The sequence below is a fragment of the Anomaloglossus baeobatrachus genome, chromosome 4, assembly GCF_048569485.1.
Source record: "Anomaloglossus baeobatrachus isolate aAnoBae1 chromosome 4, aAnoBae1.hap1, whole genome shotgun sequence".
Lineage (NCBI taxonomy): Eukaryota > Metazoa > Chordata > Amphibia > Anura > Aromobatidae > Anomaloglossus > Anomaloglossus baeobatrachus.
This window is the reverse complement of record NC_134356.1, coordinates 452,757,792-452,782,399: the sequence shown is the minus strand read 5'-3', so window position 1 is coordinate 452,782,399 and position 24,608 is coordinate 452,757,792. Positions and strand designations below refer to the sequence as shown.

The following is a 24,608-nucleotide window of genomic DNA, read 5'->3' as shown; positions in this document are numbered from 1 at the left end:
GGGGCCCGCTCCATCTGCGGGGAGCAAAACCATCTCAGCTACGACATCACCATCTGCCCCAAAGGACAGCGACTGCAGTGGCGGCTAAATCCCTGGCTGCATACCGTAGGTGGTGTGACGACAAACAACTACCTTCACCATCCACTCTCCTACCCATCTACCCTTCTACCCTCTTGATTGTGGAGTCCGTCTTATACTCTGGTGTTGTCTTACCGGAGGGAGGCGGCAGCGGTGGTGGAGTGGGGTCACAGAAGGCAGAAGCTATGCTGGCAGCGGCGGTGGGTCAGTGGTGGCAGCGGCGGGTCATTGGTGGGAGCGGCGGCAGTGGGTCAATGGTGGCAGTGGCGGGTCAGTGGTGGCGGCAGCAGGTTTGTGGTGGCAGTGGGTCAGTGGTGGCAGTGTCGGTGGCTGGTCAGTGGTTGCAGCGGAAACTGCAGTGGCTTTGTGGTGGAGCAGGCCGGTGCAGCGATTGTCCTAGTCTGTCTGCGGTCCGGCCTTCAAAGAAATGGCGCCCGGATCGTCACGTGCGCAGATGGAGCTCTCATTCAAGAACTCCATCTGCGCACACGCTGACTCCAGACACCATCATTTGAAGTCAGGACCACGGACAGACACCCCCCCGCCTAGCCACCACAGTCCGCATAGCCACCCGGCTGCACAGAGTGGCAGCCAGCAGTCCACCTGCACAGAGAGGCAGCCAGCTGCCAGGACAGAGAGGCAGCTGGCCGTCGGCACTGACAGGCAGCCGGCTACCCGCACACAGAGCAGCACAGAAACCCCCCCCGCCAATTCACCTCCCGGTAGGCTATATTCGGGTTTTAAGACGCACCCCTCATTTTCCGAGGAATAGTGCATCTTATAATCCGAAAAATATGGTAATCAATGCTACTGGGCCACTGGTACCACCTCAGACAGGAGGGATAGCTTGGCTGAAATCTGGAAAATCTTTCCTCAGAATGCCACAACATCCGGCACCACCATCTGATACAATCTGAATTAGCAGGAGGTAGCATTTCAACAACTTGGTGGAAGAGTACAGTACGTGTACACACATCTCCACGTACTGAGTGATGGGCCTAACTTCTGGGTCTCCAAAATGGACATATAGTCTGAGCTGGCTCTTTACGCCTTGGAGGTGCTGGCCTGCCCTGCGGAAAATGTACTGTCAGAACCTATGTTTAGCACAGCAGGGGGTGTGATCACAGACAGGAAAATCCACCAGAAAATGGCCAACGTGGGCAAGCTCATATTCATTAAAATGAACCAGATGTGAATTCCATAGCACTTATCCAAACATTTGGCTGACTAGACAAAGTATACCAACAGCACCCAGCTATTGTTATACTCCACCGCAGTTTGTTCGTTCAATTTGCCATTCTCAATGTTTTAGGGCCTCCCCAAATTATAAAGAAACAAATAAATAAAACACAAAAATAGTGCTGGCTACATCCTCCTCTGCCTCTCCCACCTACACCTCCACGTCCACCTCCTCCTCAACCTACACCTCCTGGGTCAAGATGATAATTTCTCTAGTCACCTTCCACGACAGCATAGGAGGTTGCCTTTCCATGTCCTAATAGGGACAGGAAGTACAAGAGAGGTTAAAAAGACCCTCCCACCTCCCATTAGCCAGTGTCTTTCCTGTCCCCATGGGGCATGGAGAGGTTGTCCTTTTTCTCTTATGCTGTGGTGGGGGACCGCTGCTCCAGCGTTCCAAAACCTGTCTGGGGCGATGTGGGCTGTGGGCTCCCCGACCGGCGACCTCCATGAGCCTGCCGACAGCCTCTGTGCGCGCACTGTCCTGCGTGCTCGGAAGTGTTGCTGGGGGTAGGACTTCCGGGTCACATGCTACCCCAGCGGCACAGCGCTTCTGGGCGGGATTCGGCAGAGACAGCATGCTTGACACGCCAACCCTAGCGGCGGCCTGTATTGGGCCCGTTGCGGGAGGCGGGGTACAATTTTCTGACACTGACACTGGAGGGCAGGCCTTTTACATAAAGGCTGCCCTGAAGACATCTGAACCACGATAAGGCGGGCTTTACACGTTGCGACATCGCTAGCAATTGCTAGCGATGTCCTGCGCGATAGCACCCGCCCCCGTCGCACATGCGATATGTGGTGATTGCTGCCGTAGTGAACATTATCGCTACGGTAGCTTCACACCCACATACCTGCTCGACGACGTCGCTGTGACTGCCGAAGAATCCCTCCTTCAAGGGGGAGGTGCGTTCGGCATCACAGCGACGTCACCGCGACGTCACTAATCGGCCGGCCAATAGAAGTGGAGGGGCGGAGATGAGCGGGAAATAACATCCCGCCCACCTTCTTCCTTCCGCATTGCCGTCGGGACGCAGGTAAGGTGATGTTTGTAGCTCCTGTGGGTTTACACACAGCGATGTGTGGAGCTGCAGGAACGACAAACAACATCGTACCTGCAGTCGACCTGACATTAGGAAAATGAACGACGCTACACAGATCACCAATTTTCGACGCTTTTGCGATCATTTATCGTCGCACCTAGGATTTACACATTGCGATGTCACAACCGGCGCCGGATGTGCGTCACTAACAATGTGACCCCGACGATATTTCAGAAGTGCTGTCGCAACGTGTAAAGCCCCCTTAAGGGTGACTGTGCTGACATGTCTTCCGCTGCATCTGCAGGGCCCAGTGTTCCCCTTGCCACAGTAAGTCTAGGGGGAGGGGGGGGTGGATCCCTTATACCTGATAAGCAGGCTGTTACTGATGGCTCCCTTGTACAATGTTTTTTCTAAGAAGGCAAGGTTGCCCCTAGGTAGACTGGAAAATCTCACAAATGCCCGGTTTGTGCAAAAAAAAACTCCCTATGGTTTGGGATAAAAGGTTCTGCCATAGTTGCATGGACCAGATTGTTAGGGCTGAACAGCCTTCCTTAGTGGATGAATTGAGGTCCATAGTAAAGCAGACGATACAAGCCTCACTAGCCTCCCTCCCTACATCTGGTCTTTCCTCCCTTTAAGAAGAAGAAGCTCCAAACAACCCCGTCAGACTATGAGGAAGATATATTGATTCAGCTTCTGATAGACCTGATGAGGCCTGGTCCTCAGGGAGGGCTGAGCTACGAATATTCTTATTCAAATGAGAGAACAAGGGAACGGGTAGTCAAGGTCATCCAACAGACCAGCAAAATATAAGAGACATCAATCACTACTTTTTGCAAAAATATAACAAATATTTATTAAATTTATATAAATAGCAAAAAGTGACATAAAGACATAAACAAGCACATTACATACAGATCAGGCTCGACAGGAGATGTCACTGAAGCATAACAGACCAAGGATCCGTCTCCCATCAGGGGGGCAGTATAGCAAGATAGTAGAAAAGGAACATGGTCTAAGAGAGACTCCGGACAGTGGAAACAATACAATCTCCGATGTATCTAAGTGTGCACCCCAATAACAGTAGGCACACACAAAGACAACAACAATAGAGAATCATATGACCGGAGAATCAGACCATGAGCCATGCATTACACATGTCAAAACAGGTGACAAACCTCAAATACACCAAATCAAATAAGTCCCTGTACTGCACTCACCCATGATATGGAGATGGAACCCGAGCAAAACGTGCCCCGACGCGCACGTTTCGATGTCTTCTTCGGGGGGCTGTAATGTGCTTGTTTATGTCTTTATGTCACTTTTTGCTATTTATATAAATTTAATAAATATTTGTTATATTTTTGCAAAAAGTAGTGATTGATGTCTCTTATATTTTGCTGGTCTGTTGGATGACCTTGACTACCCGTTCCCTTGTTCTCTCATTTATATATTGATCCTTAGGGTGTAGTCTGCATGTAATGCAATTTTTCACGTCACATCTTGCCCACACTCTTGTAATAGAATATTCTTATTCACCTCTGACGATTTGGGAGATCTCATTGGGGCAGTTCGGAGCACTATGGGTTTGGAAGAGGAGCAAGTCCTTAGTTCGGTCCAAGATGACATGTTTGCTGTCCTGAAATGGACAAAACAAGTCGGCTTTCCAGTCCATGCCAACATCTTAAATATTACTTCTCAGGAATGGGAATTTCCTGAAAAACGCTTCCGGAGTGATCTCAGACACAGGTTTTCCCCAGAGGAAAATGAGATGCACTGGGACGTCCCAATGGAGGATGTGCAGGTAGCGCATTTGGCTAAGAAGACTGCACTCCCCTTTGAGGATACTTCCCAACATAGGTACCAGATGGACCGCAAAATTGAAAGCATAATGAAAAGATCCTGGAACGCGTCCTATTCTACGATTCAGGTAAATATGGCCTCAACTTGTGTCTCCAGGTCCCTGCTCAAATGGCTTGACCCGTTGGAATCACATTTTTCTCAGGGTACCCCTAGGGATGAACTGCTAGATTCCCTTCCCTTGCTCAGGAAGGCCACCAGTTTTCTGGCAGATGCGTCCGCAGAATCAGTCCGCCTGGCGGCCAGGACTTTGGTGTTGTCCAACTCCGCCAGATGGGCATTGGGGCTGAAAATGTGGAGTGGGGACTCCACTTCCAAAATGAGGCTCTGCTCTCTCTCCCCTTTAAAGAGGACTCGGTGTTTGGCCCAGCGCTGGATCGCTGGATAACATTTTTAATAAGGCAACTGATCGGAAGGCCCTTTCGAAGCAAACCCCCCCCTTCCCCCACGGAAAGTGGACTTTTTGTCCCTCTGTGCCTCAGACCTCCCAGCCCAAGGGGAAAGGTGTTATGTCACCACTGGAGTCCGCTCCAGCGACCTCTACTCCAATCACCAGGCAACGCCGTGTTCCTGCCATGGATGGTTATGGGAGAGGAGTCGATGCCAGCGGCACCGGTGGGCGCAGGCTCCGATAATCCACTGGGCTGGGTTATCTTGGGATCTGCAGTACCACTGGCTAACTATAGGTGGCGTATGTCTTCCAGCTGAAGTTGCCATCATTCAGCTATAGCCAATGGGAAGACACCACACCCTTCTTAATTCCCCTCCTGGCTGCTGATCTCTGCCAGAGATAGTTCTGATATTCTGGCTCCTGTTCTGTTTTGTGATTCCGGTGTTCTGACTTTTGCTTGTGTTCTGACTACCTCTCCTGCCTGCTGTTTTTGTACCTCGCTGCCCGATCCGGTTTTGACCTCTGCTTGTTTCAGATTACGTCCTTGCCTACCGATTCTGTCCCTGTTCTGCAATTCCTGGTTTGACCCTGCCTGTTGACTCTCTCTTGGACTGCTGTCTTCCACAGGTAGTGAACTCCAGGGCCCTGTGTAATTCCAAATCCCTGTATAGGGGTTAAAGGGTTTCAGGGTTCTGGGGGTCCTGCTTGGTGAGTGGCTTCCCTCGATCCTGTACATTACAGCCCGTCTGAGTCTGTGGATCCAGGCAGGCATTACAAAAGGGAAGTATAGTCGGTGAGGTTACCAAAAGGGTAGGGGGAAAAATATCCTCATCCCTTCCCAGCAGCAGCGTCAGCAGCATGACAAACAGTGACTCAATTCTGGTGGGGGGGCAACCCTTGGACTTTATTCCCCAATGGCGTACTATCACCAGCTGCCAATGGGTACTAAATGTCATATCAGAGGGTTTCCTAATAGAATTCAGGTCTCCCCATCCACCAGGCCTTCGAGTCACTGCCCTGTCCTCACAGGGTGCGCAGTATATCCTGTACTCAAAGATACAGGGGTTACTACACTCAAATGTCACTTCCCTGGTTCCAAGTAAGGAAGAGGGGATATGCCACTACTTTCGCCTCTTCTTGGTCAGAAACGTCTCGAACCAACAGGTTCGATACTGTCGTTTCAAGATGGAGTCAATAAAATCGGCGATTCCATTGATAGGGCTGCATCACCAGATGGCTACGATCGACTTGAAAGACGCCTACTTCCATGTGCCCATACATCCTCTGCACAGGAAGTACTTCAAATTTGCAATTCTGTACAAGGGGGAAGGCCTTCACTTTCACTTCAATGTACTCCACTTCGGGATATCCTCGGCCCCAAAGGTTTTCTCAAAAATCATGGCAAAGGTAGTTGCCTTCCTACAGGTTCAAGGCATCTGTCTGGTGCCATATTTGGACGACTTCCTTCTCATTGCTCCCTCCGCTCAAACTCTCAGGAACCATGTGGAGAGGTCTTTGAGCATCCTTCAATTCTTGGGCTGGATCCCCAATCTCCAAAAGTCTCAGCTGCAACCCGCTTCCACACGATTTCTCAGGGTGCTGTTGGACTCCGACAAGCAGGCATCCTTTCTCCCAGAGGACCACAAGTTGACCCTATTCTCCCAAGATATCGGCTTTACATTGGCAAGCATCTCCCACCCTTCGAGCAGCTATGTCTTCTCTGTGATCAGTATAGGTAAGGATGGTTGACCTTAGGGAGATCAACATCTAGCACCGCGGAGACAGCATCACGTGTTTCTCAACGCAGTGATTCTAGGGCAATGCCCCATGGGAAATATGCAAAACAAGAAAGCCGCGGAGACACCATCACATGTTTTTCAACGCTGGCAGGAAACTAGCTAGGTCTTTCACCGGGAAGGAACAACCACAGGAAAGGCAGTCTCTAGTCAAGGAAACCACCTATGCCAAAACATGGTATCCATCCACAGACAGCTGTTTCGGGGTATTTGCCCCTCATCAGTGTGGAGTAGGAAAACTGGCTAGTGGGAGCAATGCCTAGTAGAAGACTACATAGGTAAGGATGGTTGACCTTAGGGAGATCAACATCCAGCACCGCGGAGACACCATCACGTGTTTCTCAACGCAGTGATTCTAGAGCAATGCCTCCTGGGAAATATACAAAACAAAAAAGCCGCGGAGACACCATCACATGTTTCTTAACGCTGGCAGGAAACTAGCCAGGTCTTTCACCGGGAAGGAACAACCACATATTGCATATTTTTTTTAGGTTTTTGCACCCAGTTCAAGCGTTGAGAAACATGTGATGGTGTCTCCGCGGCTTTCTTTTTTTCTCTGTGATCAATGACGACCTGCATTCCACGAGTCCAGTGGGCGCAGGCTTACTCTCATTGTCTTCAGGATCATATCCTGTCACATTGGGACAGACTACATGCTTCCCTGAACAAAACATTTCGCCTGTCAGGGAGACTCACCTCGTATCTTCTCTGGTGGTTGAATCTCAGCAACCTGCTCGTGGGGGTTGCATTGACCCAGACGCCTCTTGTTACACTGACAACAGATGCCAGCCAGAGGGGGTTGCCTCTGGTTATACCTAATGGTATATGCCTATGGTTGCCAACATCCCACTTCAAGGTGTCTGGAGTGGCTCCATGAGCTCCTGATCCTCCAACTACCGGGAACTGAGAGCGGTCGAGGAAGCCCTACTGGCAGCTCAAGATCTCATGAGGGGATCTCACGTTTTAGTCTATTCCGACAATATCACCACGATGGCGCATCTCCACCATCAGGGCGGTACAAGATCCGACGTCCTGAAGTCCGTGTCCCCCGGATTTTTTTCTGGGCAGAGAAATTCCTACTGTCCCTCTCCGGAATCCACCTAAAAGGGTCCTTGAGTCTTCAAGTGGACTTCCTAAGTTGCCAAGATGTTCACCCAGGAGAATGGAGCCTGGACCAAGCAGTGTTCTGCTCACTGGTGGCTAGGTGGGGTACTCCGGAGATTGACCTGTTTGCATCAAATGGAATCGAAAGGTCGCAACATTCTTCTCCCTGAACCCACGGGATGACGCGGTAGGGGCTGACGCCTTCTGCCGCGACTGGTCCTTTTGTCTGGCCTACGCCTTCCCGCCTATCCCTCTTCTGGCAATAACCCTGGATAGATCAGGGAGGATGGAGTCCCAACTATCCTGGTAGCTCCTCTGTGGCCAAAGAGGAGTTGGTACAACTCGATCATGGCTCTCAAAGTCGATGCCCCGGTCCTCCTGAGTTTAGACTTCATCTTACTATCCCAGGGTCCGCTATTCCACCTGGATCCTCAAAGGCTTAAGTAAGCTGCCTCGCTTCTGAGGCCCAGGTGCTAAGGGCCCAGGGCCTTTCTGAAAAAGTTGTGGCTACTTTACAAAAAAACGTAAACCAGTTACAGTACTAACGATATCTACAATAAAATTTGGATGAGATTCTCCTCCTGGTGTGGTATTCATCCACCTGACCCACTCCAGCCTGACCTATCCCAAATACTAGACTTCTTCCAGAATGGATTGGACTTGGGCCTTAAGCCCAGCACATTGAAAGTGCAGGTTTCGGCTCTCAGTTCCATCTTTGATGCGGATCTGGCAAGTCATCGCTGGATCCGCCGATTTATGGTGTCCGCTAGTAGAATTTGTCCATGACAGAGATTCCTCACACCATCCTGGGACTTCAATATGGTCCTGACTGGGCTTTCTCGGTCTCCTTATAAACCTCTGTCATCCTGTAGTATATCTCTCTCTCAAGGCTGCATTTCCTGTTGCAATTACTTCTGCTCGGAGAGTCGGGGAGCTTCAAGCCTTATCCATCCGGGAACCATAGTTGACCATCAGGGATGACAGCATTGTCTTTCAGCTGGACCTTTCATTCCTTGCCAAGGTTGTCTCGGACTTCCATCGCTCACAATCCATTGTTTTTCCTTCCTTCTGTCAGCATCCTCAGACTCCAGGTGAGAAAGTATTCCATTCTTTGGATATTCGAAGGACGGTCTTACACTATCTAGACCTGACAGCGCCTTGGCGTATTGATCGCAACCTATTCATCCAACTCTTTGGACGGAATAATGGCAAAAAAGTGGCTAAAAGCACTATAGCCAACTGGATCGTGCGAGCCATTAAAGAATCCTATCTCAACCAGCATCTGTCACCACCGACTGGGTTTACTGCACATTCCACCAGATCTATCTCCTGGGCTGAACGGCCAGGGGCTTCTCCCGAGCAGATCTGCAAGGCAGCTACCTGGTCTTCACTACATACTTTCACGAAGCATTATTGCCTGGACCTGGATTTCAACAGGGATTTGGCTTTTGGCAGGAAATTCCTGCAGGCTGTAGTCCCCCCCTAGGTATTAATTTGTTGGTATTCCTCCTATGCTGTCGTGGAAGGTAACTAGAGAAATTAGAATTATTATTACCATTAATTCGGTTTCTAAGAACCTTCTACAACAGCACTTAATTCCCTCCCTATTCTTCGATATTTCCTGGAATGTATTACATGCTAACCATGTGCTATGGGTTCTTTGTAAGACACTGGCTATTGGAAGGTGGGAGGGTGCTTTTAACCTCTCTTGTACTTCCTGTCCCTATTAGGACGTGGAAAGGCAACCTCCTATGCTGTTGTGGAAGGGTCCTAGAAACCGAATTAACGGTAAGACTAATTCTAATTTTTATATTTTTTATTCTGTTATTTTAAGTATTTTCCATATCCACATTTGTTTGCAGGGCAATTGTCCTGCTCTTACACCCAGTTTGCTTCCTTTTGCAGCTCCCCTAGCTCTTACTACAACCATTTTACAGCCATTTTAAAGCAATAAAGTTAGGGTCTCCATTGCCTTCTATGAGGTTGGGATCAAGTTTGGGTACTGAACTGAACTTTTAACTATAGTTTGACTGAACCCGAACATCCACGGGTCCGCTCATCCATACTCATTTGTTTAATTTGGTTCTCTTTATCTACTTGTGTAAAAATCAGATGAAGTTTTAGGTTAAATTTATGCAGAAATATATAAAATTATGAAGGATTCACAAACCTTTAAGCACCTAGGAGTAGATCCTTGACATTTTGTGTCATATTTTTTCAGTATTTTTATCTAAATCTGTGAAAAAACTTCCAAACCAAATGTGAACAAAGTCTAAACACAAAACCAGTGATGACATTACATTGTAAGAACCTTATGGTTTCCATACACAAAAATGGTCTGGTCATCCATCACTGGAAGAAAAAAACATCTCAAACTGCATTCACTATGTTGGATTTTTAGCAGATTATGCAGTGTTCATCATTAACTGTAAAATCCAACATGTCATACAGTGTATGATAGCAAATAGTTGTCAGATAGTTGATGAATTGAGTTTATTTCACACAGAAAAAGCCGATGGTCATTTGTTATGGTCAAAATCGACTTTATTTTATACAACTTTTATCAAAAGTATCAAAAATACCTTCAGATAAAAAATCGGTTAGGATTAAATAAATAAAGGAAATGGTGGTGCAAATAGCATTAAAAATATTATTTTTATTCAACAATTAGAATAAATATTTCTTACAAATCCATATAAATATAAGGCAGGAAAAATGTCCCATAAATTATAGCAGCGGTTTCACTAGGAAAATAAGTTGCATAATGCCAAGATCACTTTAAAAAGTCAATCCCTAATATATGACAAAGTGCACAGTGCAATTAGTATCCAAATCCTATGTCATATATAAATAAGGTTGTGGTATAATGATCCTATGTAATAAAATATTATTAATAATTATTTAACTTGCAAGGAAAATAATACCTTAAGTGATCCGTAAAAATTTCAAAGAACACCGCAAAGCCCCGACACGTGTTTCAGTGATCCTTTCCTCAGGGGGTGCTATTAAACTGTAGTATGGTCCCCAAAAATTACATATTGTATCCTGAGATTAAGTGGCCAGAACTCACATTCTCACATAATTATTTGTGGGATATGTCCAAAAACGTGACCATGATTATTGCAAATAACCAAGCTGATCTTGAAAGCTATAGTGTAAAATGAATGCAATATACCATGAGTATACAAATCTTTGTATGTACATGACAAGTACATAGGAAAGAAAATACATAAGAAAAAACCTTTGGCGTATTTTTTATGACATTTTAATTCTTCTACTCAGTCCACTTGCAGGTGCTGCTAGGAGCTGGTCTGGCACTTCTATGCTTCTGCATGCTGCTTGGCTGTGCCATCTGTTGGCACAAGAACCGCAAGCAACAACCTTCAAGTAACATTGATAGTGGAGACAAAGTCTGTATGCAGCAGTGTAACAGGGACTTAGAATTATCGGACAGTCTAGCAGAGCCTATTAATATTGCCATGCATCAACAGTATCAAGCTTTGGATATCAACCCTAAAGGAGGGGCCAAAGGAGTATCACCACCTCAACAAGGTATAAACCGTATGTCTGAGAGGAACCATCATATCAGGGCGTCTCTGCCCAGTCTCTACCACCTATCAACAAAGACTAAGCGTGCTTTGAAGCGTAGGAGCACAATTATGGGTTTAAGTACACTAGATGGTGATCATGCCCAGCTGGTAAGAGTGCCACAGTCTTGCACTGATCCCAATGGACTCTCTTCCATCAGACAAAAGTCTCAGCCTCTTGTGCATTTTACATTATGTTACTCATTGGCTGATGAAGCATTAACTGTTTCAGTGACTGGTTTTTCCAATCTGCCAAAACGATTGTATCAAAAAAGAGACTCATTTGTCAAGGCCTACCTCCTACCTGGATTTATGGAGCCACACCCTGGGCAAACAGAGGATTCAGATGGCATACAGATATTCACTTTTCTTGGATATAAACCAGAGAATCTGAAGGACAAAACTCTGAGGCTGGCAGTGTATGCCCGTGACAGAAGCTCAATGAGGGAAGGCTTCATTGCAGAAGTGCTTTTTGCCTGTGCAGGTTTGGATTGTTATTCTGAGGCCACACCAGGCTTCACAAAAGAATTGTCCATTACCAAAGCGAAGCTGAAGAAGGTCAGTATACTTATTATTGTACCCATTTTGTAACACTGTGTGAATTAAAATGGTGATTATCATTTCTAAAAAGTATGTCATGGGGGCGAGCCCGCAGATATCCTTGATCGGCGGGTCCAACCTGATTTAAAAAAAAACCCGAAACAACCCGGTTCAGAATTTATGAGATCCTCCATTACAAATCTGTAAGTGAAAAGAAATAAACCAAAACACCAAATAATCCTTTTTTTTTTTTAAATAAAATACAAAACAGCCTCTTTCACTCACTTATTAACCCCAAACACCCAGTTCCGTTGTAATCCACACGATGACCTGAGGGGAGGTCACTGAGTTTAATGAGGTCACCTGAGGTCAGTTTACCTGCAGTCGCAGGTGGGATACGTCACCACTCATTGCTGTGGCTAAGGCTGCTTTCACACTACGTCTTTTTAACATGCGTCCTGAACGTTTTTTTGCGGCAAAAGCGGATCCTGCTTTTACAGCAAAAAACGCATGCTAACACATGTGTTACTTTGCAGGATCCTGTCACTGGATGTTTAGGGGCGGGCATTGGAGTCATGTGATCGGGAGTGATGGGAACTAAACGTGCCAGACTGGGAGCCGGCATCTGACAGCTGCGAGGCTCGTAACCAAGGTAAACATCGGGTATACTTGCTTGGATACCCGATATTTACTTTGGTTACAAGTGTCTGCAGCTGCTAGGAGCCGGGCTCCCTGCACACGTTACCAACGTAAACATTGGGTAACTAAGATAAGTGGTTACCCGATGTTTACCTTGGTTACGAGTGTCCGCAGCTCTCAGGTGGGGGAGAGGGAGGGGGAGAGACAGAGAGAGAGGGAGGAGAGAGACAGAGGGAGGAGAGAGATAGACTGATCACGGGGCTGGCTTCTGTGCATGCTCAGTAGAGCAAGCAGGATCCTGCCTATCAGCACGCCAGCGTTCACATGCGTTTGCATGCTGTTTAGTCAGGATCCAGCAATTTGCAGAAGTTGGACGCAGCTCAAAAACGCTACAAGTAGCGTTTTTGAAAGATGTTAAAAAACTGCAAGTCGCTGGATCCTCACTATAACGCACGCAAACGCAGGTGAACGCATGTTAACGCGAGTCCATTGCAAATGCATTGAAATGAAAACGCATTTGCATTGGATCCGTTTCTGCATTAAAAAAACATTCAGGACGCATGTTAAAAAGACGTAGTGTGAAAGCAGCCTAAGTCAGTCTCTGTCTGAAGCCCACTGTGTATGGACATGTTCTGTGCCCGCGCGTTGTGACTTCAGTATGTAGCAGAGCCGGAATTGTCGTGGGATCTCATGTGGATTATTTTGGAACTGGATGTGTACTGTTAATAAAGGGGTGAAAGAGGGTGTTTTATTGTATTTTATTTCAAATAAAGGATTTTTTTGGTGTTTGTGTTTATTTTTTTTCACTTACAGATTAGTAATGGAGGGGTCTCATAGACTCCTCCAATTACTATTCTAGGGCTTAGTGGCAGCTATGAGCAGTCATTAACCCCTTATTACCTCAATTGCCACCGCACCAGGGCAGTCTGGATTAGCTGGGTAAAGGGCTGGGATTGTTGCAACTAATGGATATGAGAATTCTGGGTGGCTGCAAGTTGCTATTTTTAGGCTGGGGGGCAATAATCATGGGCCTCCCCAGTCTGAGAATACCAGCCTCCAGCTGTCTGCTTTATCATGCCTGGGTATCAAAATTAGGGGGGACCGCACACCGTTTTTGTAATGCTTGCCACCAGAGATGGTACTACGGTGAGCAAAAGTGAACCCACTAAACCACAGGGAGACCCTGGGCTTACTCTTTTGTGGGGTTAAGATCGGGATTGTGGCAGCTGACCCCCAGCGTAGGGGCAGACTCAGGAGCAGACAGGACTGTGTCTCAAGTGTAGACAGATAATTGGCCTGAATTATGTGTGCTCTTTTTCTCTTCTTTGTACATTGTTATCTCACCCATAAGGCTTTACTCATCACCCTATTTTAGGCTGTGCACCCCTTTTACTTGTTTAATTTTCAAGTGTAGACAGGGACTACAAGGCTAGCCAGGGCAGATGTCACGGACAGGACGGACAGGCAGAGTCACTAGCAAGGCTGGGACCACCAGAGTGGCTGAAGCAGATGGCATGGCCAGGACGAACAGGCAGAGTCACTAGCAAGGCTGGAGCCACAGGCAAGGCTGAGGTAGATGGCATGGCCAGAATGGACAGCCAGAGTCACTAGGAACACTGGGACCACCGGAGTGGCAGAGGCAGAGGGCACAGCCGAGGTGGACAGGCACAGTCTCTGATATAGCAAGGACCACCGGGGTAACTGAGGCTGGAGGCATGGTTGGGGTGGACAGGCACAGTGTCTGGTATAGCAAGGGCCACTGGGGTAGCTGAGGCTGGAGGCACGGCTGGGATGGACAGGAACAGACACTAGTATCAACAAGACAGGACCGACAGGTAGGAGGTACCAACAGGACTGGGTGGACAGGACAGACAAGGGGACCTGACAACTAACTATCTAGAGCACTGGACACTAACTAGCTAAATTAGAACAGGCACGTCCCCTAGTAGGAGTGTGCCTTAAATACCCATTGCCTTTCAGCGGTGGGCTCAGAGGCACTTCATAGGAGTGGTGTGTTGGACCTTTAAGAGAGGGGCAGCAGGAGGGGGAGGAGGAGGCACCCACGTGGAAGAGCGCAGGGACGCCGGGCAGCATGGAGGGAGAAGGCCGCAGCGGTGAGTGACAGCGCATCCCTGCAGGAGGGGGAGCAAGGAGTGCAGGGATGTAGTGCTCCAGTTTTTTAAAAATTATTTAAATAATTTAAAAAAAAGCTGCATGGGGTCTCTCATATTTTGATACACCGCCAAGATAAGCACACAGCTGGGGGCTGCAGCCTGTAGCCATATGCTTTATCTGTGCTGTGTATCATAACATTGGGGGATCCTATGCCATTTTTTTAATTTATTTATTTTTACACCACTATACATACACAGACAGCGTGTGCGATTTTAAACAATCAGACACGCTGTCACACAGGGTGGAGCACAGTCTGACTGCAAGCAATCACAGATGTGGTGACTGCCAGTGGGCGGGGGAAGCAGTGCATATGCATAAGATTAATGAGCGGCCCTGAAGTAGTGTTACCGCCGCTCGGAGACTGTTAAGCATAACGTGATTACTTTATTCTTATTTTATTTATTTTTCCTTTATTTTTTTAAAAATTACCCAGGTGGCTGGTTCCAGGTAGTTGCGTGCTTGGGATCGTTGCACGGGTACTAGGTTATCTGCGCGGATCCTGACTTTTACAGCCTGGGTTCGCCCATAACTAGTCATGAGTAAATTATGCTTGCAAAAGTGAATGTGTTCAGGTTCTACATGGGGGAGACACATCTTTCAGCCATTTTGGCATGGCATTTTTGTATTTTGAGATGGAAATATCTCTTTTCATACTATTTTTTGTGGACTAATGATTAGCCACTATTAACCCAAAATGTTCTTTCATCCAAATGTGTTATTTGGTCAACAGAAGTTATGAGATGTATAACCACTGTATATTTTTTTCTTCCACTGGAGCCACAAATAATCCATTTATCACTCTTCACAATTTTGTAAAGAAAGCAGATCTTATTTTTATAATCTCTCAAAATTCCTTAAAGTCACTTTCAGCATACTGCTAAGGCTAGGTTCACATTTCCGTTGTTTTGCATCAGTCACATGCGTTGCTTGATGCTTGTGACTGATGCGTTGTACAACGGATGACAAGAATTAGAATTCATTGTCGGACTCCGTTGTAAAAGAGAGAACAATCAGCTGATCATTCACAATAGCCGGCCGGCTTTTGAGAGCGAACAGATGATCTCCCGGCGGCCGGCTAATGAGAGCGATCAGCTGATCGCTCACAGCAGCCGGCCGCCGGGTGATCAGCTGATCGTTCAGCCGCTGAGAATGTGTGGGGGGGAGCGGAGTGCGGGGTGGGTGGAGCCAAGCGGGGCCATGGCGTTGAGGACGTCAGTGCCGGGGACTGAATGGCTGGGGACAGATGTGTGTGTGTGTGTGTGCGCGCGCGCATGTGCGCTTGTGTGTGTCTGTGTGTCTGTGTGTGTACATGTGGAGTGCGGGAGGGGGTGGAGCCGAGCTGGGAAGTGTCGGGCTCCCTGCACACGTACCCGATATTTATCTTGGTTACAAGCGTACACCGCTTAGCGCTGGCTCCTTGCACATGTAGCAAGGGTGAATATCGGGTAACTAAGCAAAGCGCTTTGCTTAGTAACCCGATGTATACCCTGGTTACGTGTGCAGGGAGCCAGAGAGAGCATGCGCAGCGAAAGTCTACGGATTACGCTGCTCAAAAAATGTTACACTCTGCGTTACTGCTGCCCGACGGTCAGTCGTTCCACGACTGATCAGTCGGGCGGAGGATGCAACGCAGCATCATCAGTTACAATCCGCCGCTCATACAAGTCTATGGGAACAACGGAATCCGCCAAACGGATTCCATTGTTTACCAGAGCTGTGGATTGGGACTGATACAAATTGACTGAAATGTAAACTTAGCCTAAAGGGTGCTTTACCTGCTGCGACATCACTAGCGATTGCTAGCGATGTCGAGCGCGATAACACCTGCCCCCGTCGTTCGTGCGACATTTGGTGCTCTCTGCCGTAGCGAACATTATCGCTACGGCAGCGTCACACGCACATACCTTGTCAGCGACGTCGCTGTGACCACCAAACAATCCCTCCCTCAAGGGGGAGGTGCGTTCGGTGTCATAGCGACGTCACTGTGGTGTCACTAAGCGGCCGGCCAATAGAAGCGGAGGGGCGGAGATGAGCGGCACGTCCTTCCTTCCTCATTGCCGGTGGATGCAGGTCAGGAGATGTTCATCGTTACTGCGGTGTCACACATAGCGATGTGTGATGCCGCAGGAACGACAAACAACATCGTACCTGTGGCAGCAGCAATATTAAGGAAAGGAGCAACGTGTCAATGATCACCGTTTTTGAACGATTTTGCGATCGTTGATCGTCGCTCCTTGGTGTCACACGCTGCGATGTCGCTACCGGCGTCGGATGTGCGTCACTGACGATGTGACCCCGACGATATATCGGTAGCAATGTCGTAGCGTGTAAAGCACCCTTAAGTTTATGGTAAGCCTGATATAGAGCAAGAGGAGCTGAGCAGATTAAGATTCATCTTTATGGAATAATTTAAAAGTTATTGATTAAAATCACTGCCCATTCTGGGTATAGGAATCAACTTGGCAGTACTAATCAGTGAATTAAAGCCCTTCCTGTAAGGGGAATCATATTGAGATAGTTACAGATTAAAAACCCTTAGTGACGGATCAATTTTGCCCTTAATGACAGAGATATTTTTCAAATCTCAAATGTGTCATGGTATGGAGTAAAGGGTGCTTTACACGAGACGATGGATCGTGCGATGCATCGTCGGGATCACGGTTTTCGTGACGCACATCCGGCATCATACACGACGTCGTCTCGTGTGAAACCTCTGAGCGACGCAGTATCGCTCACAAATAGTGAGTCTTGTACTCGTCGCTAAGTTTCATAATATCGTTTATTTTTACTTGTGCCGATTGTTCGTCGTTCCCGTGGCAGCACACGTCGCTCCGTGTGACACCACGGGAGCGATGAACTCTGCTTACCTGCGTCCCACGGCTCCCGCCGGCTATGCGGAACGAAGGAGGTGGGCGGGATGTTTACATCCCGCTCATCTCCGCCCCTCCGCTTCTATTGGCCGGTGGCTGTGTGACGTCGCTGTGACGCCGAACGTCCCTCCCCATTCAGGAAGTGGACGTTCGCCGCCCACAGCGAGGTCGCTTAGCAGGTAAGTACGTGTGACGGGGGTTTCACGACTTTGTGCGACACAGGCAGCGATTTACCCATGACGCACAAACAACGGGGGCGGGTACGATCGATTGTGAAATCGCACAAACGGTCGTCCCGTGTAAAGCAGGCTTAACAATTCTGGAATGCTTCAATATAGTCCAGCAGCAAGAAAATGCTCATGTGTAGGACGCTTCCATGAGGTCCAACTTCATGTTGTGTTAGTGGTGGGGTAACTCTCAAGCTTGCTTCCTCTATCTTCTCCCACAAACAATGGACAACAGAGAGGGGATCAATATCTCTCTGACCTGCTATTATTCCTGCTTGGTGTATTTGGTATCCTATGTATCTCCTCTGCTTGTTTTTTATCCCTTTCCCTTCAGGACCCTGCAGAGTTTCTCATCCTTTCAGCTGTTTTTCAGTTTTTCATCAGCACTTCACTTGGTTTCTGTACATACCCTTATTTCCCCTTAATCTGTGCTCCTGATAGATATAATACCCTTAACAAGTCTTCAGTGCAAGCAGTCAGCTTCTATACATCTGGAGAAACTTTGTTGTTGTTGTTTCAGTTCCTCTCCCTGAGTCATCTGGAGATAGGTTTCCCCCTGTTTGTTATCCTTTTGTCTTCTTTAAAGCTTAGTGGGGTTGACTAAGTGCTCATCACGTCTGCTCTCTACCTAAGGGGTACTTTGCACACTACGACATCGCAAGACGATGCTTGCGATGCCGAGCACGATAGTCCCCGCCCCCGTCGCAGCTGCGATCTCTTGTGATAGCTGCCGTAGTGAACATTATCTCTACGGCAGCTTCACATGGACTTACCTGCCCTGTGACTTCACTCTGGCCGGCGACTTGCCTCCTTCCTAAGGGGGCGGGTTGTGTGGCGTCACAGCGACGTCACACGGCAGGCGGCAAATAGAAGCGGAGGGGCGGAGATGAGCGGGACGTAAACATCCCGCCCACTTCCTTCCTTCCGCATAGCCGGCGTGAGCCGCAGGACGCAGGTAGGAGATGTTCCTCGCTCCTGCGGCTTCACACACAGCGATATGTGCTGCCACAGGAACGAGGAACAACATCGTAACATCGGTCCTTCTGAAATTATGGAAATGACCGATGCTACACCGATGATACGATTTCGACGCTTTTGCGCTCGTTAATCGTATCAAAAACGATTTACACACTCCGATATCAACAGTGACACCGGATGTGCGTATCTCTCGATTTGACCCCACCGACATCGCACCTGCGATGTCGTAGTATGCAAAGTACCCCTTCTTCTGGGTTAGCCAGTGTTAGGTATCCAGCTTGGTACATAGGTGCGGAACCTATCTAGAGTAGCGAGGGAAGCCATGGCCCAGCGGTAGGCTTGGTCAGGGTTCACCATCTCCCCTTCCCTAGACACAGGGTTTTTCCTTCCCTTTTGCCGTTCGCTTTGAACTTTGCTGTACCTAGCATGACAGTTGTGCACCCATCACTTCTTTCTCCTCATCCTCCTCCCTTTGTTTCTCGGCTCCTGTACCTTCACAAACAGTTTGGTACCATAAGCCCCCCTCGATCGCTGTACTCCACTCTCCCATGCCACCCACCTGTGCAATGAAAGTCTTGTCCTTAGAGATATTGATATCCCTTTTGCATCCTCCTTTGTTTCCTCCTCTTTCTCTGGGACCACCACCTTCTTCTGCAGACTATTCAAAGTGTGCTCCAGCATATAGATTACTAGAGTAGTGATGCTGATGATGTCATCGTCAGCGCTAACAATCTTACTAGCCATTTTGAAACTGTGCAGAAGGGTGCAGAGGTCCTTCATGTGTGCCCACTTCCCAAGCGTGATTTGCCCCACGACCGGACTGCGTTGGCCCTGGCTATGTGTCATGAACTACACCAGGTCTCATCGCTGCTGACACAGTTGCTGCTACATGTGCAGAGTGGAATTCCACCGTGTCGACTCTTTGCATATCAACCACTTCACAGGTAGGCTGCAAGACTTCTGTAGCGATGCAAGTCGATGAGCCGCGGGTTGCGAACGACGTCAGTGAGTACAGAGTAACCGTACCTTATGCAGCAGCGCATCCAGGCTGGGATAGTCACCTAGAAATTGCTGTATAACCAGGTTGAGGATATGAGCCATGCAAGGCGCGTGTGTGAGGTTGCTCTGGCGTAGGGCCACCACCAGGTTCACACCGTTATCGCACACGGCCTTCATTGGCTCCAGGTTCAGTAGAGGCAGACATTGCTGAAACTCGGTCTGGATAGCTGTCCACAACTATGCAGCTGTGTGACTGCATTCTCCAATGCATTTTAATTTCAACACTGCCTGATGTTGTCTGCGACATGCTGGTGTAGCACAGGCACAGCTTTAATAGAGAAGTAATGATGACTGGGACATAATTCTCAATGGGGTGTTCGACAATGTAACTGTTTTCAATGGGGTCGCTCAAGAGCCAGGGGCCAACACCAGGTACCCATATTTTGCGGTAACTGTCAAAACTAATGAGTGTTGTGTAAACCCCTCCAGATTACACAACTTAAGACGTCAGTGTACCATCCACAGACAGACCTAGAGGAGAGATTTAATAAGAACTTGAAGGCAATACTCAAGAAGGTCCTAGTGCTAAAACTGAATGTAGAATGGCAATTCTGCAATGACTATTGGAAACTGAATGAGGTATCAAAGTTTGATGGGTATCCGATGACCAAAGTCAATTAACTAATTGAAAGGCTATGGTATAATACCACCCTTGACCTAACAAAAGAGTATTGATAGTAGAAATGCCTGCCGTGGTCTAAATTGTCCTCCTCTGGTTGCCAGACTTCCCGCAGGCTGTCAGCTTCGGGGGCAGGGCTATCATACACTCGGGTCCCAGCTATACACAGTCATGTCTCATGTGTGGAAGTGGTGTGTGATGTGGGGACAAGGGACACCTCGCCTCCCACGTGTTTCATGGCCTGGGAGACATACCACACTGTGTCTCCTGGTTGCCAGGCAACACAGGACACAGCCTTGCCTGGTGTAACCCAGTGGTGCGAATATGTGCACTCTGCTGTACAGGTGTCTCTCCCTTGACATGACTGTGAGGGATGCTTTACTGGACACAACTTGAAAAGATCACTTTAAAGGCAGTAAATTCAATTTCTAACTAGAAGTTACCATAATTATTATACCTAAAAACTCTTTTATTAATACATTTCTTAAAATTCACATATCAACCCACACCGTGAACAAATAAACAAATTTTACTCCATGAAAAGCCTTGGCTATTAAATTCATCAACCAAGCTTATTTTAAGTAGGGAGCTAACCATCCAATATCTGGTGATAATGTAAGTGTGACGCCCTGGCAAAACCAGGTAGTCACAAACAGGCCCCTGCATAACACCTTCCCTCACTGGGAAACACACAGCCAACCATTAAACCCTAGTCACCCCATCTTAGGGACCGATAGACACACCAGTGGGCGTGGCCAGGCGCTTGGTGGACGCCCACCCAGGGGTCTAGACAGCCCAGGGCGGGAAAACCAGTAGTAAAGTGTTGGAGTTCAGTTTGGAGAGGAGTGTGAGTGGAGGTCAGGCCTGTGTGTCAGGCCTGAAGCAAACTGACAGGTACCAGGGTAGGAGCCCTGGTGCCTTGGCTAGGAGGCAGACAGTGGTCTCCGTCAGCAGGAGACGTGAAGACGGCTCGGTGGAACCGAGGTGGACCGGGCCAGGGTTGTAGCCCGCCAATACCAACACGGGGAACCGACCCGGAAACCGTAGCACAAAGGGGGGTACTCGGACCCTGAAGCCAGAAGCCAGAATCGACTGGAGCTGGTTAATTAACCGATTGAGGCCAGGACTAGAGGTTCTGTCCCACCCAAAGTCCCTCATAGAAGACAACAGCCCACCGATTAGGGATAAGAGGTCACCGCCAGGGCCCAAAGATCCCACGGGCCAGCGTCTGCGGGCATGGCTCCTTAGGCCACATCCAGCCGGGAGCGGACTCCTACGTTTCACACTGGGAAGTCATTTTCTACTAAAAACGGTGCAGGAAAAGGATAGAGACCACCAGCCGGGTGGGGGATCCCGAACGCAGCCGGCCGCAGCACCGGAGACAACCACCTTGGTTTACCAGAGACTTGTGTGTTTTCCTCACAGTGAGTACACCAGCACCTCCTGCAGTCGTTATTCCCCCTGCATTGGAGCCCGGGGCCACCATCCCTGCCCACGGAGGGGTTAACAACTTGCTGCACAACATCTCCCCCGGGTGCCCCGCAACAGCAGCGGTGGTGTCCCATCTCACCACACACTGTGGGTGGCATTACAAACTTAATACAGCCCAGCTTGTACATATACGTCCCCCCTTTTTATTCGGCGTGTCCGCGAGACGCCCGGGTCCGGAGACCCTCGAGCCACCACCCCTGAAGGTCCGGACCCGAGCAGCGGTGGCTGCTGGCACGGGGGTGGCACATAAGCAGGGAATCAAAACTACATTCACCCTTAGATATTTCTCTCCACTACCTATCAATGGAGATATAACTTACGTTACACGCACCCTAAAGGTAAGTTGGTGCCCTCATTCCCCGGCGGCTATCCCTGGAATACTGTCCCTATTCTCCCTTCGTATTTAAAAGGGTAATTCAGACAAGATTATAGCACCAAGGAAAAATAGAAAGAAGTTACTTATCTCATTAGCATATTCAGACCAGCACCCTCATAATTCTTTTTCTTTCTCTGATATAGAGTGATATCAAGATTTTCCATAGTCCTTATCCCGATCAAAGACTCGACGCGTTTCCCCCCACTTGTGTATTGATAGTGCGCTGTTTATCATGCGCACCTGTGGCGCCCTGGACTAGCCAGGTCGTCACAGATAACACTCACACACCCCCACCCCCATTAGACAGTAACATTAGCCAAACACAAAACCCTTGTTGCCTCCCTCCAGAGTCTGATGTCCACACCAGGTGGGGCGGAGCCAAGCGATTGGTCCCACCCACCGAGGAGTTCACAGGCCTGGAGGCGGGAAAAGTGTCAGTTTGGTGTTGGAGTTTAAAGAGTGAGGAGTAAACACTTGGGTGTCTGGGTTTGTGGCCCAGGCACTGACAGCAAGGTTGGTAGACGGTGGTGGCTGTCTGCAGGAGTGGTGAAGCAACGCGGAACCGTAGGACCGGGGTCGGGCGTTGGCCCTCCGGTACCGACCGGGGAGCGAAGTGAAGCCAGCACACACAGGCAGGGCCATCGGACCCCGACCAGGCTTGTAGCCGCCGACAATAGTCAAATCCAAGTGTGACCAGAACCCCAGGGGTTTCCTAACAGCCAAAGACCCGATAGAAGGCAACCGCCGGTCGATGCGGCTGAGGGGCCCGGCCTGCTGCCGTCCACCACGCTACCCCCTCACTGCCCATGCCCGCGGCCAACGCCCCGACCGACCTGTTTCCCCCTGCCACCGGTAGCGGAGCCCGCAGCGTCTGTGGGAGAGGGCCCAGACCTGGGGCCCCCGGGCCTTACCTTTGTCATCACCCTGGCACCCGCCCCGGCTTCCATCCCGGCCGCGACGGAGATGACGACGGCCCCGGCAGTCCGCCCGGCCGCAACGGAGGCGATCTTCAACCAGAGGCCAGCACCGCAAGTCCCATCGACCGCTCCCAGACCCCGTGCCTCGGCTGAGGCACGGCGGGGATGCAGCTGCCAGGAGGCAGAGCAGGCCACATCACAGCGGGGTCCCTCATTACCGAAGGTACCGGTCATAGCCGTCACGGAGGGACTCTGTCTGGGCCCATCCCCCACACCGCCTGAACCGGAGCAAGCAGAAGGTGCTCCACACCGAGAGCGGCAGCAACGGCAGCTGTGCCGCGGGATTGCTGTTTAAAGATGAGGAAAGAGAGCGTGCACTGCTGAAAGACAAGTTGTCCCCCGTTGGGACCCTCAGCAGAATGAATGACAAAAATCAACCGAAGATCACCTGATTGTCGACAGTGATTATTCCGGCCGTTGCCGGCAAGTTGTCCCCGGAGGGACTTTATGTGTTTACCACCTGCATGAGAGACTACTCATGGACATGGCCGAGAACTGGCAGGCCACCCACGAACTGGTGGGCTTGTAAATAGTTTTATGGGATGGAAACCCCTGGACCAGGCTTGGAGCCGCCGACAATAGTCAAATCCGAATGTGACCGGAACCCCAGGGGTTTCCTAACTGCCAAAGATCCGATAGAAGGCAACCGCCCACACTGTGAGGGTATACAGCTACCGCCTAAGGCTAGAGACCCAAGGGCCAGCGCCTGCGGGCAAACGGGCTCCTCCGGCATCCATACACCGGGGAGCGGACTACCGTTGGGGATCCATAGTAGTCAAATAAGTACATCAAGGTGCAGGGAAAGACAGCCGCCATCACCTGTCCGGGGAGAGACACTGCAGCCGGCTGTAGGACCCGTCCATCCAGCCATTTGGTTTACTGAGGACTTTGTGCATCTCTTACTGAGTGAGTACACCCGTGCCATCCGGCACCGCGCCGCGCTGTCCCTGCAACCCTGCACCTCACCAACCATGCCTCCCCGTCACATCACCGGGCCCCGGGACCACCGACCCCTACCCACGGAGGGGGAAAACAACATCCCAGCTGCTCCCTACCATTGCTCTCGGGATCCCTGTCACCAGCAGCGGTGGTGCCCATCTTCACCACAACCCGTGGGTGGCGTCACGAACTAAATCCCCCAAACCAACCACCCTTTTCACTCACGGGCGAGGGGCGCCGCTCGAGTCCCCGGATCCGGCCCACCGCTCGAGCCACCGCTCGAGCCACTGAGCAGCCGCAGCAGCGCCGGACCCGAGCGTTGGTGAGTGACCAGCAGCGGCGGTGTCCTCCCCGCCCGCGACAAACTTGGCGTCACGAACAGGATTGAACCCATCTACTTACCAGTAGAAGTGCGCCTTGTGATCTCCGCCGGCGGTGTCCGGCCGAAAATTTTGAAGCGCCGCCATCTTGGCGCGATAATCTCCCGCTCGAGCGTCTTCTTCGAGCAGGGAAGGCACGAAAGCGAAGCCCCTCCCCCAACAAACGGAAGTGCTGAAGAGAACCAAGGGAGGACGGGAAAAAGAGGTCTGCGCCCGACGGAGGAGCGGCGGTCGCAGCCG

The 24,608-nt window shown here is 49.6% G+C and overlaps 1 protein-coding gene across 1 annotated transcript in view; it reads left to right on the top strand.

Moving 5' to 3' along the window:
* Positions 1–24,608, top strand: part of LOC142303836 (synaptotagmin-4-like) — a 151,276-nt gene that overhangs the window by 58,308 nt on the left and 68,360 nt on the right. The window contains exon 2 of the mRNA XM_075345617.1: positions 10,794–11,656. Coding sequence (XP_075201732.1) covers positions 10,794–11,656 — 863 coding nt within the window. The remainder of the gene's footprint in view (positions 1–10,793; positions 11,657–24,608) is intronic.